At 48.4% G+C, this 14,009-nt stretch overlaps 1 protein-coding gene across 3 annotated transcripts in view; it reads right to left on the bottom strand.

Moving 5' to 3' along the window:
* Positions 1 to 13,447, bottom strand: part of OPA3 (outer mitochondrial membrane lipid metabolism regulator OPA3) — a 75,739-nt gene extending 62,292 nt beyond the window's left edge. The window contains exon 1 of one of the 3 annotated variants that reach the window (XM_037819195.1): positions 13,220 to 13,447. In XM_037819195.1, the coding sequence (XP_037675123.1) occupies positions 13,220 to 13,361 (142 nt within the window). In that variant the 5' untranslated portion in view covers positions 13,362 to 13,447. The remainder of the gene's footprint in view (positions 1 to 13,219) is intronic. The other 2 variants (XM_037819194.1, XM_037819196.1) reach the window with 2 other exon arrangements.
* Positions 13,448 to 14,009: the final 562 nt, after the last annotated feature.

Here is a 14,009-nt window from a genome sequence, read left to right as displayed (position 1 = left end):
GGCCTCCCTATAATTGTGCCTAAGAGCCTCTTCCTGAATGCCTCTTTGTTGCTCAGATGTGGCCCTCTCTCTCTAGCTAAGCCAACTTGAAAGGTGAAATCACTGCCCTCCCCGCTACATGGGATCAGACACCCAGGGGAGTGAATCTCCCTGGCAACGTGGAATATGACTCCCGGGGAGCAATGTAGACCTGGCATCGTGGGATGGAGAACATCTTCTTGACCAAAAGCGGGATGTGAAAGGAAATGAAATAAGCTTCAGTGGCAGAGAGATTCCAAAAGGAGCCGAGAGGTCACTCTGGTGGGCACTCTTACACACAATTTAGACAACCCTTTTTAGGTTCTAAAGCATTGGGGTAGCTGGTGGTGGATACCTGAAACTATCAAACTACAACCCAGAACCCATGAATCTCGAAGACAATTGTATAAAAATGTAGCTTATGAGGGGTGACAATGGAATTGGGAAAGCCATAAAGACCACACTCCACTTTGTCTAGTTTATGGATGGATGAGCAGAAAAATAGGGGAAGGAAACAAACAAACAGACAAAGGTACCCAGTGTTCTTTTTTACTTCAATTGCTCTTTTTCACTTTAATTATTATTCTTGTTATTTTTGTGTGTGTGCTAATGAAGGTGTCAGGGATTGATTTAGGTGATGAATGTACAACTATGTAATGGTACTGTGAGCAACTGAATGTACGATTTGTCTTGTATGACTGCGTGGTATGTGAATGTATCTCAATAAAATGAAGATAAAAATAATAATAATAATAATAATAATAATTTCAATGCATGACAGCACCAGAACTGTGGCAGCCCACCTCCAAGATGCCCCTAACTGTCCTGCCCCCTGTACAGTCCCCTCCCACACTGTACCAGTTTATGTGTCTGGGTGACCAACAGAATATGGCAGAAGTGGGAAAATGTCACTTCCAAAAATAGGTTATAAAAGATACTGTGTCTTCTGCCTTCTGCCAGGTCCTGGGCAGCCCTAACAAGGGGAGGCCCATGTGGAGAGCAACGGGGCCCTCTGGACGACAGCCAGCAAAGAACTGAGGTCTTCTGCAAACCACCACCTGAGGAAGTCATCTTGGAAGCAGATCTCCAGCCTGACAGTCCTCAGGAGAGACCCTGAGCCAGAGCCACCCAACTAAGACGCTCCTACCTTCCTGGTCCTCGGGAACTGCGTGAGATAGTAAGTTTGTTTCTTGTCACATAACAAAGTACCCGACATCGCTATTCGTCACCGAGAAGCCTGTGAGTTGCCATTTTACGCTCACTAGCATGGTTAAATTAAATTGTGATGACGTCAAATATCAGCAAGGATGTGGAGTAACTGGAACTACACTGGAAATCTCTCCGGCAGTTTCTTATAAAATTAACAGACCCAAAAAACAACAAACAAAAATCACTCATGGCTTTACCATGTAACCCAGAAATTTTACTCCTGGCTCGTGTGATTCACAGAGCATCTCCCACCTGATCGAGGCTCGACCTCGCCCCCTGCCCCCTCCTCAGGCCCTGACCTCCCCGGCAGCACACAGAGCTTTGGCTGCTAGAACCAACCTTCAAAGCGGCCCACTCTGAGTGCACCCTGCTTTGAGAAAACAGCACACACCCAGATATTCTCCCAACCTTGTATACAAGCCGCTGGCACTCAGCCTCTTCTGTCCCCACCCCACGTAATCTGAGGAGCAGCTGGCATGGGTGCGGACGGACTCGTGTGAGCTTCTTGCCATCTCGCTGTTTGCTGCGAGGTGGCTGCAGCTCTCTTTAAGTTCGTTCCCCTAATAAACGCTTACACCCCGGTGTTCAAGCCTCCTTCTTCAGACTTTCAACCAGCCTTGTCGTGGGGCGGTTTAGGACAGTCCCAGCTGGGTCTCTGCCCATTTGGTCTTTTGGGGTGAGTCTTGCTGCTGGTTCAGCAGGACACGACATAAGTATTTACCCAAGAGAAAAGAAAACACGTCTATATAAATACTTGCTCAAGAATGTTCACAGCAGCTTTACCCGTAAGAGCCAGAAAACTGGAAACAACCCAACTATCCATCAAGAAAAGAGTGGATAGACAAATTGTGGCACATTCATACATTAGAATATTACTCAGCAATGAAAGAAACACACTACTGACACATGCAGCAACAAGGAAATATCTCAAAAACATCTTGTAAACAGAAGCTGGATATAAAGTGTATACTGTGTGATTCTATTTATATAAAGTTTAAGAACAGGCGGAACTTAAATCTATGGAGCAAGAAATCAGACAGGGTAACAGTAAGGCAGGAGGGAACTTTCTGGCGTGATGGAAATGTTTTATTTATTCCTTGGATACTGGTTACATTTATCAACACTCACTGAACTATACACTTTAGGTCCATATGTTGCACTGTATAGATATCTTATCTCAAAAAATATACCAAAAAATCATTAATAACTAGATATGAGAGGAGGAGTTTGGGATCCAGTGGGACTTTAATTCTTTTCCTGTGTGGCTTCAGGTAACTCGCTTCTGTCTCTGATACATTTCCTCATTCATAAAACCAGATAATCAAAAACTTGCTCATAAGGTGAACACAATTTGTTGAGATAATGGAAACACAATAAATGAAAGCTGCCATTATTATAAGTTGATAAATTACTGTTCCAAGTAAACAGAGCTTTGAGCCAGTCCTTCCCCAGCTGCCCTCCCCGGATGTGTTCCGGCCAGTTCAAAGCCTGCCCAACAGCAGTCCAGGTATTAACAGAATTGTGGGAGCCGCCACAGCAGGGAGGGACAGCAGGCTAGAAAGCGTCCCCCTGCTGACCTGGCCCGATCTCTGCACTCCTGTATCTGACACAGCAGTGACATGTGAGGTACCAGTCACCAGAAGGGAAACTGACTGCATCTACCAGGATCTTTGGGAATCCCATCTCCCCGATTCTTGGTGCAAGAGATTCAAGAAGGCTACCCCCACCCTCATTCCCCAGGCCACAGGGACTGAGTCAGGGATGGGGAAGGGACCCATGCTGGGCCACAGAGATTCAGCCCGGGAATGAGGCTGGAACTACTGGAAAGAAGGACCCCTCAGTGCCCCGGAGCTGCCAGGCAGGCAGGATGTTATGCCTGGAGCTGCTGGGGCCAGCTTGTCACCGCATGAACAAGCGCAGAAAGGAGATTCCTGACGACATCGATACAGCCCCGGGATGCAGCCATGCCTGAAGACAGTCGGCATCCCGAGCAATAAAGCCACTTTTCTGCTTAAACTAGCTGGGGTTGGGTTTCTGTCACTTGCGACCAAAGTCATCCTGACTAAAACCCCTGAACGTAAGCGCTGTGAGAGTAAGGATTTTTGTCTGTTTTGTTGACTACCATAGCCATAGCTTCTGGAACAGTTACTGGCACACAGCAAGCAAAGATTTGTTAAGTGAGTGAACTACAGCCTCCTAATTTACCGCAGCATGCCTCTCTGCTTCCCCCCATACCTGAAGAGACCAACTCCACTTAGTGTAGAGGGCATCTGGGAGTTTATGAGGTGCTGTGGAAGCAGCTTGCAGACAGGCTCTGGGGTCTGATGGTTCTGGGTTCAAGTACTGGGTCTGCTATTTACTTGCTGTGAAACCTTGGGCAAGTTTCTCAACCTCTCTGCACCTCCATTTCCTCTCCTGCAAAATGGATTTTATAATCCCTGTTGGCGCATTCAAGGTTTGTGGATGAAGCAAAAGTGTCTGGGGGAGATTGAGCATGGCTGCCTGCGGCAACGGGGCTGGGCGCTGAGCTGGAGAGCACTGTGGTTAGGATGCACCCGGAGCCAGGCTACCTGGGCTGGAATCCCAGCTCTTCTACTTACTCTCCAGCCCTTGGGCAGGTTACATACCGTCTCCGCTCAGTTGCTTCATCTGTAAAGTACTGGCAGTGATGGTAATCTAACTCATGGGGTTATGGTGAGGACAAATTAATCCATGTAAAGACTTTAAAACAGCCTGAGTGCTTCTGATTATTATTACCACTTTACATTATCCTGTACTGTCTTGGTAATGCCATCCTTCCCTGACTCCATTAATCTAGAAACCAATACTCACCACACTGACCTCCCATACGGCAAGGGGTGGTTTGTGACTGAATTCTGGACAATCAGCAGGGAGGGGAGTTTCCTGGGGACTTCTGAGAAAGATCTTCCTCCTTGGGGAGCACTCTGTGACTCCCCTGGCCACTGCTCCTTCCCCCATAAACAAATATAAACACACACACACACACTTCCCCCTTTGGACACTGCAGTATAAAAGCATGATGCCTGGAGCTCCAGCAGCCCTTCTGAGGCCGAGAGATACTGCCCGAACACGAAGACAACAGAGTCAGAAAGCGTCGTCAGGTCCCTGACACTACCACCAAGCCACCAAACCAACCGCAGAGCCACTCTCCTCAGGCCTTACTATAAAGCCAACAATAAACACCCTTTGTTACTGTTGGGTTTTCAATTACTTGCAGATGAACACCACTTGATTTGTGTTTTGCTTTTTCTTTCACATAAACATACATTAATTGTATAAATTTGGAAAGCACCCCCCAAAAAACTTCTGAGGAACAAAACCCTAAAAACCAAAAGTAAAATAAAATTTGATTCAATGTTTAAAAGAAAAAGATGATAATATCTGGCAACATGCTCAGCACGGAGTTTGGTGCACACTAGGTCCTCAGTACGGGCTCACTGTTGTTGCTGTACATGCATCAAAGGCAGGACCGAGGTAGGTCTGGGAGCCACAGGATGGCTTAGGAAACAGGGAGGGAGGGAGCTCTGTGGCAATTACCAGCTGCGTTGAGGCTTTGGGATCAGCTGGAACCCAGTGGGCAGGAGAAGAGGAGCCAAGAAGCTGGAAGTGGGAGTAAGACCCCAGGAAGGGACAGGGGCACATCCCAGGGAGCCTAGAAACTGGGATAGGCCTCTAAGGAATTGACCATGGAATCCCAAGAAGGGGTGGACAAGGAGTTTTTGTGGGCACAGGAAGAAAATCTAAAAAACTGGCTATATTTGTGTTTTGAAGACGACAAGAAGAAGACCAGGAAGGGCAAGGAAAGAAAAGGAGGAGGATAAGGGGGCAGAGGAGGAAAAGGAAAAGAAGAAATCCAACTTTACTAGGCACACAGAGTGTATGCTCTAGAGATGGCCTCGGGTGACCTCTTGGCGCACCTGTCAGCTGGCAGATACCGTCCCCAGGTGCTGGACCCGGATGCAGAAGGGCACGAGCATCCTCTCCTGGCTGTTCCTGTTACAGCACAAGCAAGAAAGCTGCAAATCAACCAGCCCTCCGGCAAGGGGCAAAGGCCTTAAAGACTCCAGCTCAGAACCCGCAGACTGAAGGCTTAATGAGAGTGTGAGCGAATTCCAGCAACTGCAAGCAAATTCCAGCAACTGCCTCTGCATAATTCAGGGTGGGACTGACAAAGCCGCGGCCCACGGCACACTGCTCCCGTTTGCATCTTGTGTCCCCAGTTAGGTCTTTTCCGGCTGTGACAGACATAAAACAAAGAAGATTGAAACTAGACTTTCACAGAGGGTTACACCAAGACCTGCATTTCACAATGTCTGTATAAGGAAATATTTTCAGCGAGAACAAAAATACTTGGGTGCCCATGAATAAGTAACATTTTAAAATGTTAAAATATTATTGATGTCATCCCTTCTAATTTTTGTCTATGTTTTAAATGCACATGATATAGTCGCACTATACACGATTGGTAAATAACTGCACACACATGTTCAGCGAGACTACTCAAAAACACTTCCTTAACAGGAGGGCATAATAAACATTTGGAGGTCACCAGCAGCAGCCCGGCTGTCACACAGCGTAACTCCAGTGGCGCTCTTGAGATTATAAATAGACCCCAGGGAAGTCATTGTCAAATGCTGATGCACATGAGAATCCTCTCTGGAGACTGTTAAAAATAAAAACCCAGCCCGTCCCCAGACTGACCTAATCAGGATCTGCAGGAGGCAGCCCTGGGCACCCAAGGGGAGCTCCTGCCACGCTCACTTTTCCTTCTTCAGATCTATCTTCTGTGTACCAGTCCTCTTAGCAGCTGGGTTTAATCAGGCATTTAGCCCTTTGATTGAGTTCTGAACATCGGTTGTTGTATCTGTCATTTCTAGAAGTTCTATTTAGTTCTTTTCAAACTTCCTGGAAACCTTTTATTTTGCTTGTGTTTTTGATGTCTTTATTCTTTAAAAATACTTATTTTTGTATCCACATCTGATATTGCCAATATCTGTAAGGTCTGCAGATCTTGACCTGTCATATTTTGTTTCTGCTCTCACTCATGATGCCTGCTTCTTTGTATGATATGTAATTTTGACAGTGAGCCCACACATGCCGGAGCTGTATCTGAAGGAATTCTCCAAGGCCTGGGCAGAGGGAAGACTCCTGGGAGAGTTTACGTTTGCCCCCTGTCAGGTGGCTTAGAGGCAAAATAGACTTTGCTTTTTCTAGGGCCATTCACAGAGTATAACTCAGGCCCCAAACCCACCTGCAGGACAGTCAGTGACCACAAATTCTCAGAGGGGACTTTTAAAATCCACCCAGAGCTAAGGCTGTGTCCCTTCCCTGGAGGGAACTTTCCTGAGGCCTGGATTTGCTCAAGGCCATCTCCCACCCACCCTTCCCACAGCAGAGGCCACGTGGCTCTGCAAAGGCCCCAGAGTATCCGAAGGCTTCAGTGCTCTCCCCCCGTGGCTCTTTCCTCTCTTTTCTCCTTGCTCTGGGGAGATTTCTCTTTCTGCCTTGCAGGCATAAACATTCTTTTAAAAGGATGTTATAAATATTTTAGGGAATGTTGGATGTTACTCATATTACTCGTGGGAGGCTCTCTAAATCAGCTGTATTGCCCTCTCTCTGTTTGACCTTCTCACTTTTCTTTACTCTGAGATGTAACTCCAATCCCAGCTCCTGATCAAGTATAATCACCATCACGACGCGAATTAGACATCATTCCCGTGAAAGCCCAGGCCCTCCCATCCCGGTAAGCCTGTGAGGGCTGACTCTGGAGGAGGCACCCTGGCCCTTTCAAGGCTTGAATGGTTCTGACAGCCCACCTGGGGAGTGCAGACCCGGAAGGATCCCACTAAAAGACTCAGCATGAAGATGATGAGTCTGACATTTTTATATATTCAATACTACTTAATATATTCAATACTACTTAAGAGTCATTGTTGAATGCTCTATGGAGACTAACTCATGTAGTCGACATAACCAATCTATAGACAACAAAACTGAACCCAGAGAAGTTAAATAACTTGGCTGGGGCCACAGCTGCCCAGTGGCAGAGCTGGGGTTCACAGGCAGGGAGCTCACCCCCGGAGGGCAGGCTCCTGACCGCTCAGCACACTGAATTTAGGGCACTAAACACACTGAGCTAAGGGCATTTGGAACACACTAAATCTGCCCATCAGACCTGGGAGGTGAGCACCATACTGTACAGAGGAGAAAACTGAGGCACAGAAAGGCAGAGTGGTTTGCCCAGGACACACACACCAAGTAACTGGAGGAGCAGGGATCTGATGCCTGCAGCCCTTAGCTGGCAGTAACGCCCACCTCTGGAGTGCTGCCCTGGGAAGAATAGATCCCACCCCTGCCGGGAGCCAGGACCAACCACCAGATAAGCAGGCTCTGAGCCCAGGCCTGGCAGCCACTGCTGGCCGCATCCTCCCAAGAACCCCCGGGCGAGCTCTAGTATTACCCCTATTTGATAAATGAGAGAGCGCAAGCCGCTTGCCCACCCTCACCCGCAAAGAAACCGTGGTGCCAGCTCCAAGCCAGATGTACCTGCTCTGAGTAGACTGCACCTCTGGTGCCCCCTGAACCATGCAACGTGCATCCCCTCCTGCCCTTGCTCTGGCCTGTGCCCAGGGCTCCTGATTCTGCGCCACTCCCGGACCTCACCCTCCACAGATCCGCAGCTTCTGCCTGTCCCCTCGCGGACATCGGGCTGAGAGCCCGGACAGCACATGTCAGGAGCCCGGCTCCCCTGCTGGAGAGACCACGTGGAGAAGACAGGCCCTGAGGCAACACCGAGAGGGAGAGAGGGACACCCATTCCAGAGTCCCCACCCAGCCTCCTGCTGTCTCCAGCCCAGCTTCCCTCTGGCTGCAACCGCCTGAGACCCCAAGCAAGAGCAGCGGAGGGCCTGCCCAGCTGAGCCCAGTCAGGCCACGAAACTGTGAAAGGAAATAAAATTGTTATTGTTTTCAGCCACTATGCTTTGGGTCGGACTGTTACATAGCAACAGATCACCGAGGCCAAAACTTATAAGAATGACACCAGGCTGACCACACGGCTAGACTGTTCTAAGAAAACTATCCCAGCCAGCTGATTGAATTAGCCTGGTGGATTAGCTTCCTAGTGCTGTAACATCTTACCAAAAACTGAGTCCTTAGAACAACGCAAACTTATTCTACATTCCAAAGGTCAGAAGCCCAAATGTGACTCCAAGTATTGGCAGCTCGGTGTACCTTCCAGAAGCTTCAGAGGAGAATCCGTTTCCTTGCCTTTTCCAGTTCTAGAGGCTGCCTCATTCCTCGGCTCGTGGCCCCTTCCTCCATCTTCAGAGCCGGCAGTGCGGCATCTTCAAATTGCTCTCTGGCTCTGCTGCCTCCCTCTTTTACTTATAATTATGGACCCTTGTGATTACATTAGGGCTACTCAGATGATCTAGAATAATCTCCCCATCTTGAAATCCTTAACTTAATCATATTTGCAAAGTTCCCTTTGCCACATAAAGCAACTTATTTCACATGTTCTGGGGATTAGGACGTGGGCCTCTCTGGGAGGCTATTACTCTGCTCTACCACACATGGGAAGCCAGAAAAATTACCAGTATACCTCAGAGGAATAAGCAGAAACAAATTGGAATTTACCCACTGTCCAAGACATCCCACATTCCCCGGGAGCATCAGCGGCGCCCTCTGCCAGAGTGGCCCCAACCTGCCTGGTGTCACCAACCCGTTTTATTTTCTCTCCCCCAGGAATTCTTTGTTTAAAAAGACTTTTACCTCCCCAACATGGTGCCTCCTTGGTGATTAGGCTTCTTGCGTGTACTGATCTTTCCTCAGGCAGACACACCACCGCTCCAGCCTCTCCCGTGGGAGGACACTCAGGCCTACTCTGCCGAGTCAAAAGAATCCCAGCCCAAACCACGGACGCTAGATGTGCTGGTCAGCTTGGGAGGCCTGACCCAGGAGAGTGTGCAGCTGCCACTCGCCTCTGGGAAATTCTGATTGTCCAGGCTCAGGGGCCACAGCAAAGGGCAGTTAACAGTGTGAGGACAGTGATGATAAGATTTAAAAAAAAAAGAAAGAAAGAAAAGCATGACTATAAGAAGTTGGTGGACCCCAATATCTGACAGCATCTCAAACTAAACCTGTCCCAAACTGAGCTCCTGATCCTTTCTGTCCAATTGGCCCCTCCTCCAGGCTGCCATCTCACAGCCACATCCAACCCACGGAAATCCTGCCGGCCCTACCTTCCAAACAAACCTACTAGTTATTAATCACTAAGGGGAAAAGGAAAGCTTACTCTACAAAGGAAAGACCTGGTGGTCACCACCTTAGTCAAGGGATCCAAGTTCCCGTCACAAATGACGGAACAAACAGACCCCAGGGGCCCCCCAGGGTGATGCCCCTCAAAGGACATGCCATCACGAGGTGGTGTTCCTGCCCAAAATGCTCAACAGGAGCCTGATCAAAAGAAGCAATCAGAAACTCCAGACTGTGAGACACTTCCATGGGACAACTGGCTTGGCCTCTCACAAATGTCGTGAAAAACAAGAAAGGGCAGGGATGTTGTTCTAGGGCAGAGATCAGCAAACTTTTTTGTAAGAGGCCAGGGAGTAAACATTTTAGAATTCGCAGGCCTACAAACTCAACTCTGCAGCCACAGATAACACACAAACAAAAGAGCATGGCTGTGTTCCAATAAAACTTTATGTAGATTAAAGACTAAAAGGGCATGAAAACCACATGAGGTCCATGAACCTTGAACGGATTCTAGATTGAAAAAAAAAAAAAATAACAAACAAATGAAAACAACAGCTAAAAGGACACTTTGGGGACAAATGGACAAACAAGACTATGAGCTATATATTACATATGAGCTATATCTTAAATAGTATTATTATCAATGTTAAATTCCTCAAGTATGATATCAATAACATGTACAGAAAGATGTCTTTATTCTTAGGAAATACAGGTTGAAATATTTAGAAGGGAAGGGTCATGTCTACAACTTACATTCAAATAGTCCACACATATATGAGATACAAAGCAAAACTGTCAAAGGTTAACAACTGACCAGCCAGGTGGTGAAGGATGATGACTAGACTGTTCTTTTGACTTTTCTGAGAGTTTGAAATTTAAAAGAAAAAAAAAAGGAGTTGGGGAAAAACCAGCTCTGGAATCTGACCCCTCCTGCCACCCTCACTGCTCTCATCTAAGCCACCCTCACCTCCTGCCTGGACCCCTGTAGTCACTTCCTCCGGGGGCTCCCTGCAGCCACCCTCTCCCACTGCGGCCAAAAGGGTCCTCTTAAAATAGAATTCAGTTGTATACTTGAAAGGGATTAAAGTGGGAAATTTTGACTCATATATACATTACTATCATAAAAAGTTTAAGAAATTAATATATGTATAATTCAGAGCTCATCCTTCCTCTACTCAGAACTCTCCAGGGAGTCCTGTCACACTGAGTAAAGCCGAACAATGGCGTGACCCAGAGACCCTGCACATCTGCCCCCTTTTCCTGCCACCACTGGTTTCTTCTCTGCCTTTGATCTCCGGTTGGTCTCTCTGCTCCAGTCACACTGGCCTCCTCAGCGCTCTTCAAATGTGCCAAGCGTGCTGCCGCCTGGGGCCTTTGCATGTGCCGTTCCTCCAGGATGGGAGGCTCTTCATCCAGATCCTACACTGCTCACTGCTTCACCTCCTTCCGTGAAGGTCTCCCCAATAATCCTATCTAAAATTACAATCTTCTTCCAGACACTTTTCTTCTGCTTCCCTGATTTTTTTCAGCCTTGCAATTATTGCTATCTAATATCCTATTTCTTTGGCTTTTGTTTAGCTTCCCCCACAATAAGTAAGGTCCCCAAGGACGGGATTTTTGGTCTTTTCCCCTTTGCTGTATCCACATCTACACAACAGCCAAAACTCAGTGCCAAGGACTGACTTGACATTTTATATCCATTTAGTTCTCACAACATGATGAGACTGGTATTATTGATAAGATAAATACATATACAGTACATGCATAAAACAGGAATAACAATAGTATCTACCTCATACTTTGTAAGGATGCAATGCTACGCAGCCTGTGAGGTGCTTGGTACACTGCCTGGCACAAAGGAAGAGCTCACTAAATGTTGCTATAATATAATGCCCACTCTACAGAAGAGGAAACTAAGGCTCAGAGGGGTTAAGTGACCAGCCCAAAGTCACCCAGCTGGGAAGGGGGGGAGCCACAATTTGAACCCATGTCAGTCTGATTCCAGAGGTTACTTTGTAAACCACAATGCTAAGACATATTATAGTGTCTGGAAGAAAGGCAGTGGCAGGAAGTAGAAACCAGGTCTGAGAGTCTACACAGCGCTATTCAAGACCTGCCTCTGGCACAAATCCCATGTGTGACCTCGTGAGTCACTTCCACCCTAAGGGCCTTAGTTTTCCCTTCTGAAACCTGGAGCAAGTCATTCCTCCACTGACAAGGGGACAAAATGGATGTGAGCTATCAAATGAGACACCTGAAATGAAAGCCCTCTGAAACTATGAAAACCCAAACTTTTTTACTGTAAGATTTGCAGCCCTGGCCGAGGTCTCACCAAACACCAAAAGGTCAAGAACTCTAGGCCCTGGAAAGCAAACTTTAACCACCCAAACCTATAGGAAAGAAAAGTGAGTTCCCCTTAATCTGCTGGCCTCAGCACTTGCTGCTCCCTCTGCCTCAACATTACCTCTGTCCCCATGTTGTCTGCTGAGATTCTCCTCACTCTTCTGATTTCAGCTCAAATGTCTTCTCTGCCAGGAAGCCCTCCCTGAACCCCAGGCTGGCGTCAGGTGCCCACTGGATTCCCCTCTGCCATCCCTGCCCACTCTGGGTCACCACTGTCTGAGTACATGTATGCCCCCAATGGACTGTGAGCTCCTTGAAAGCATGGCCTGGGTCTGGCTTTATCCCTGCTGTTACACCAGTACTGTCCCACCCCAGGCCAGGCATTGGGCAGGTGCTCAGAAAACACCAGCTAAACGAAGTAACAGACGGGTGCATGCAGGGACACAATGCAAGGTGGTTCTCTGGCCCAGCAAATTAAGTTAAATTCCCTTGTTCTACGCTCCCACAGGCCTAGTGGACACAGAGTTATTTTTCAAAAGTAGCTCTTATTTTGAGGGTTTATTCTGCCCTTCAGATCTCAGCTCGGAAGGCCGCAATTCTAAAACGCCTTTCTGACTCCCCGCCCTGGGTCAGATGCCTCCTCTGAGCTCAGCTCCTACTACCCTGACCACTCTGAGTTGACCTAACGGGTCATGAGTCTATCTCCCAGTGCCTAGCGCAAAGCCTGCACAATCTACTGAACGAGTTAACAAGCAAATAAACTGAATGAATGGATTAATGAATATATGGATGAATGTCCACTCGGATTAAAACGCTCCTTTTGCGATTCCCAAGTAACGCCCCCATACCCCAGACTTGGCCCCCGAGCCAAGCCCCTAACCCAATCCTACTTCCCGAGGTAAAATGGGGCAAACCGTTGCCCCAAATGGGTGATAGACAAGACTTCCTGTACAGGAAGGAAACTGAGTCACGGAGTAGCGTTTTGGAAGGCAGACCACCCAAAAATAGCCTGGCAAAGGACCCTACCCGGCCTTTTCCCTGCTCCGCCCCCAATTCGGCTCATTCCGGCTAGGTTCCGCCCAAATCACGCCGATCCTCCACACTACTGGATCCCTTCGACATCAGTCTGCACATTATCCTCTTCTACTGGCCGACAGGTTTAACTCCGCAGAGGCCCTGTTCCGCCCCCTCTCCCATGCCCGCTCTCACTATTGGGCTACCCACATGTCCCTCTCCCAGGAAGCCTCCCTATTGGCTGCAGGACTTCGCCGGTTCGGGCTGTGACTGGTCGTGGACAGAGGTCCATCCCCAGAGCAACCACCTAAGAGGGGTTGGAGACTGGAAAGGTTGGAGGGACGTGGGGTCAGACTCACGTTGAGCCGGCGGGAGGCAGATGTACGTCTTGAAGAACTCGCTTCGGCGGGCGGCTTCCTTAATGCGGTTGGCGAGCGGTTTGCTGACCTGTCGAATGCCCAGGTAGATCAGCTTCGCCATAGGGAACGCGCCCACCACCATCTTGGCGGCCGCACGGGGCACGCGCAACCTTGCTGACTGGGCGGGGCGTCTCTGACTCTTTCCCCTCCTCCCCCGCCCGCTCGTGGCCGTACGTGCCTGCATACGTGCGTACGCTCGGGTGGAGCTGCAGGGGCGCTCCCTAACGTCACCTCGTCGACGCTTACGCTGGGACGTCCATTGGGTACGTATGCAAATAAGTAAGGCGGAAGTGAGGCGGTCAGGGGGCGGTGCCGACAAACGGCTGCTCGCGGGAGCTTGTATGGATTCCCACGCCCCCCAGTGACGTCGCCGCGCTCTTTCGTGACGTCACATACCCACTCAGCTTCACTGTCCTAAGAGGCTGTAAATTATCCCTAATTAGGTCTAAGGAGTTCCGAGTTACACCTTCCCCAGCCAATTAGAGCTCTCCCTGGGAATAAAAGGAAACTGGCTGTGTAAATCATACAGACTTGGGTTGGAAACCCAGCTCCGCCATTTACTCGCTGTTTAGATATCTAAGGCGAGTGACTTAACCATTTTGGACATCAATATTCCTTCTGTAAAATGAGAATAATAATGGCACTTACCTCATTGGGTTGTTGTGGGGCTTGCATGAGAATCTTGAACATAAAAATACAGTGAGTGAACCAGTAAAGTGCTTAAAATGAT

Source organism: Choloepus didactylus, chromosome 27 (genome assembly GCF_015220235.1).
Source record: "Choloepus didactylus isolate mChoDid1 chromosome 27, mChoDid1.pri, whole genome shotgun sequence".
Lineage (NCBI taxonomy): Eukaryota > Metazoa > Chordata > Mammalia > Pilosa > Megalonychidae > Choloepus > Choloepus didactylus.
This window is presented reverse-complemented; position numbering and strand designations above follow the sequence as displayed.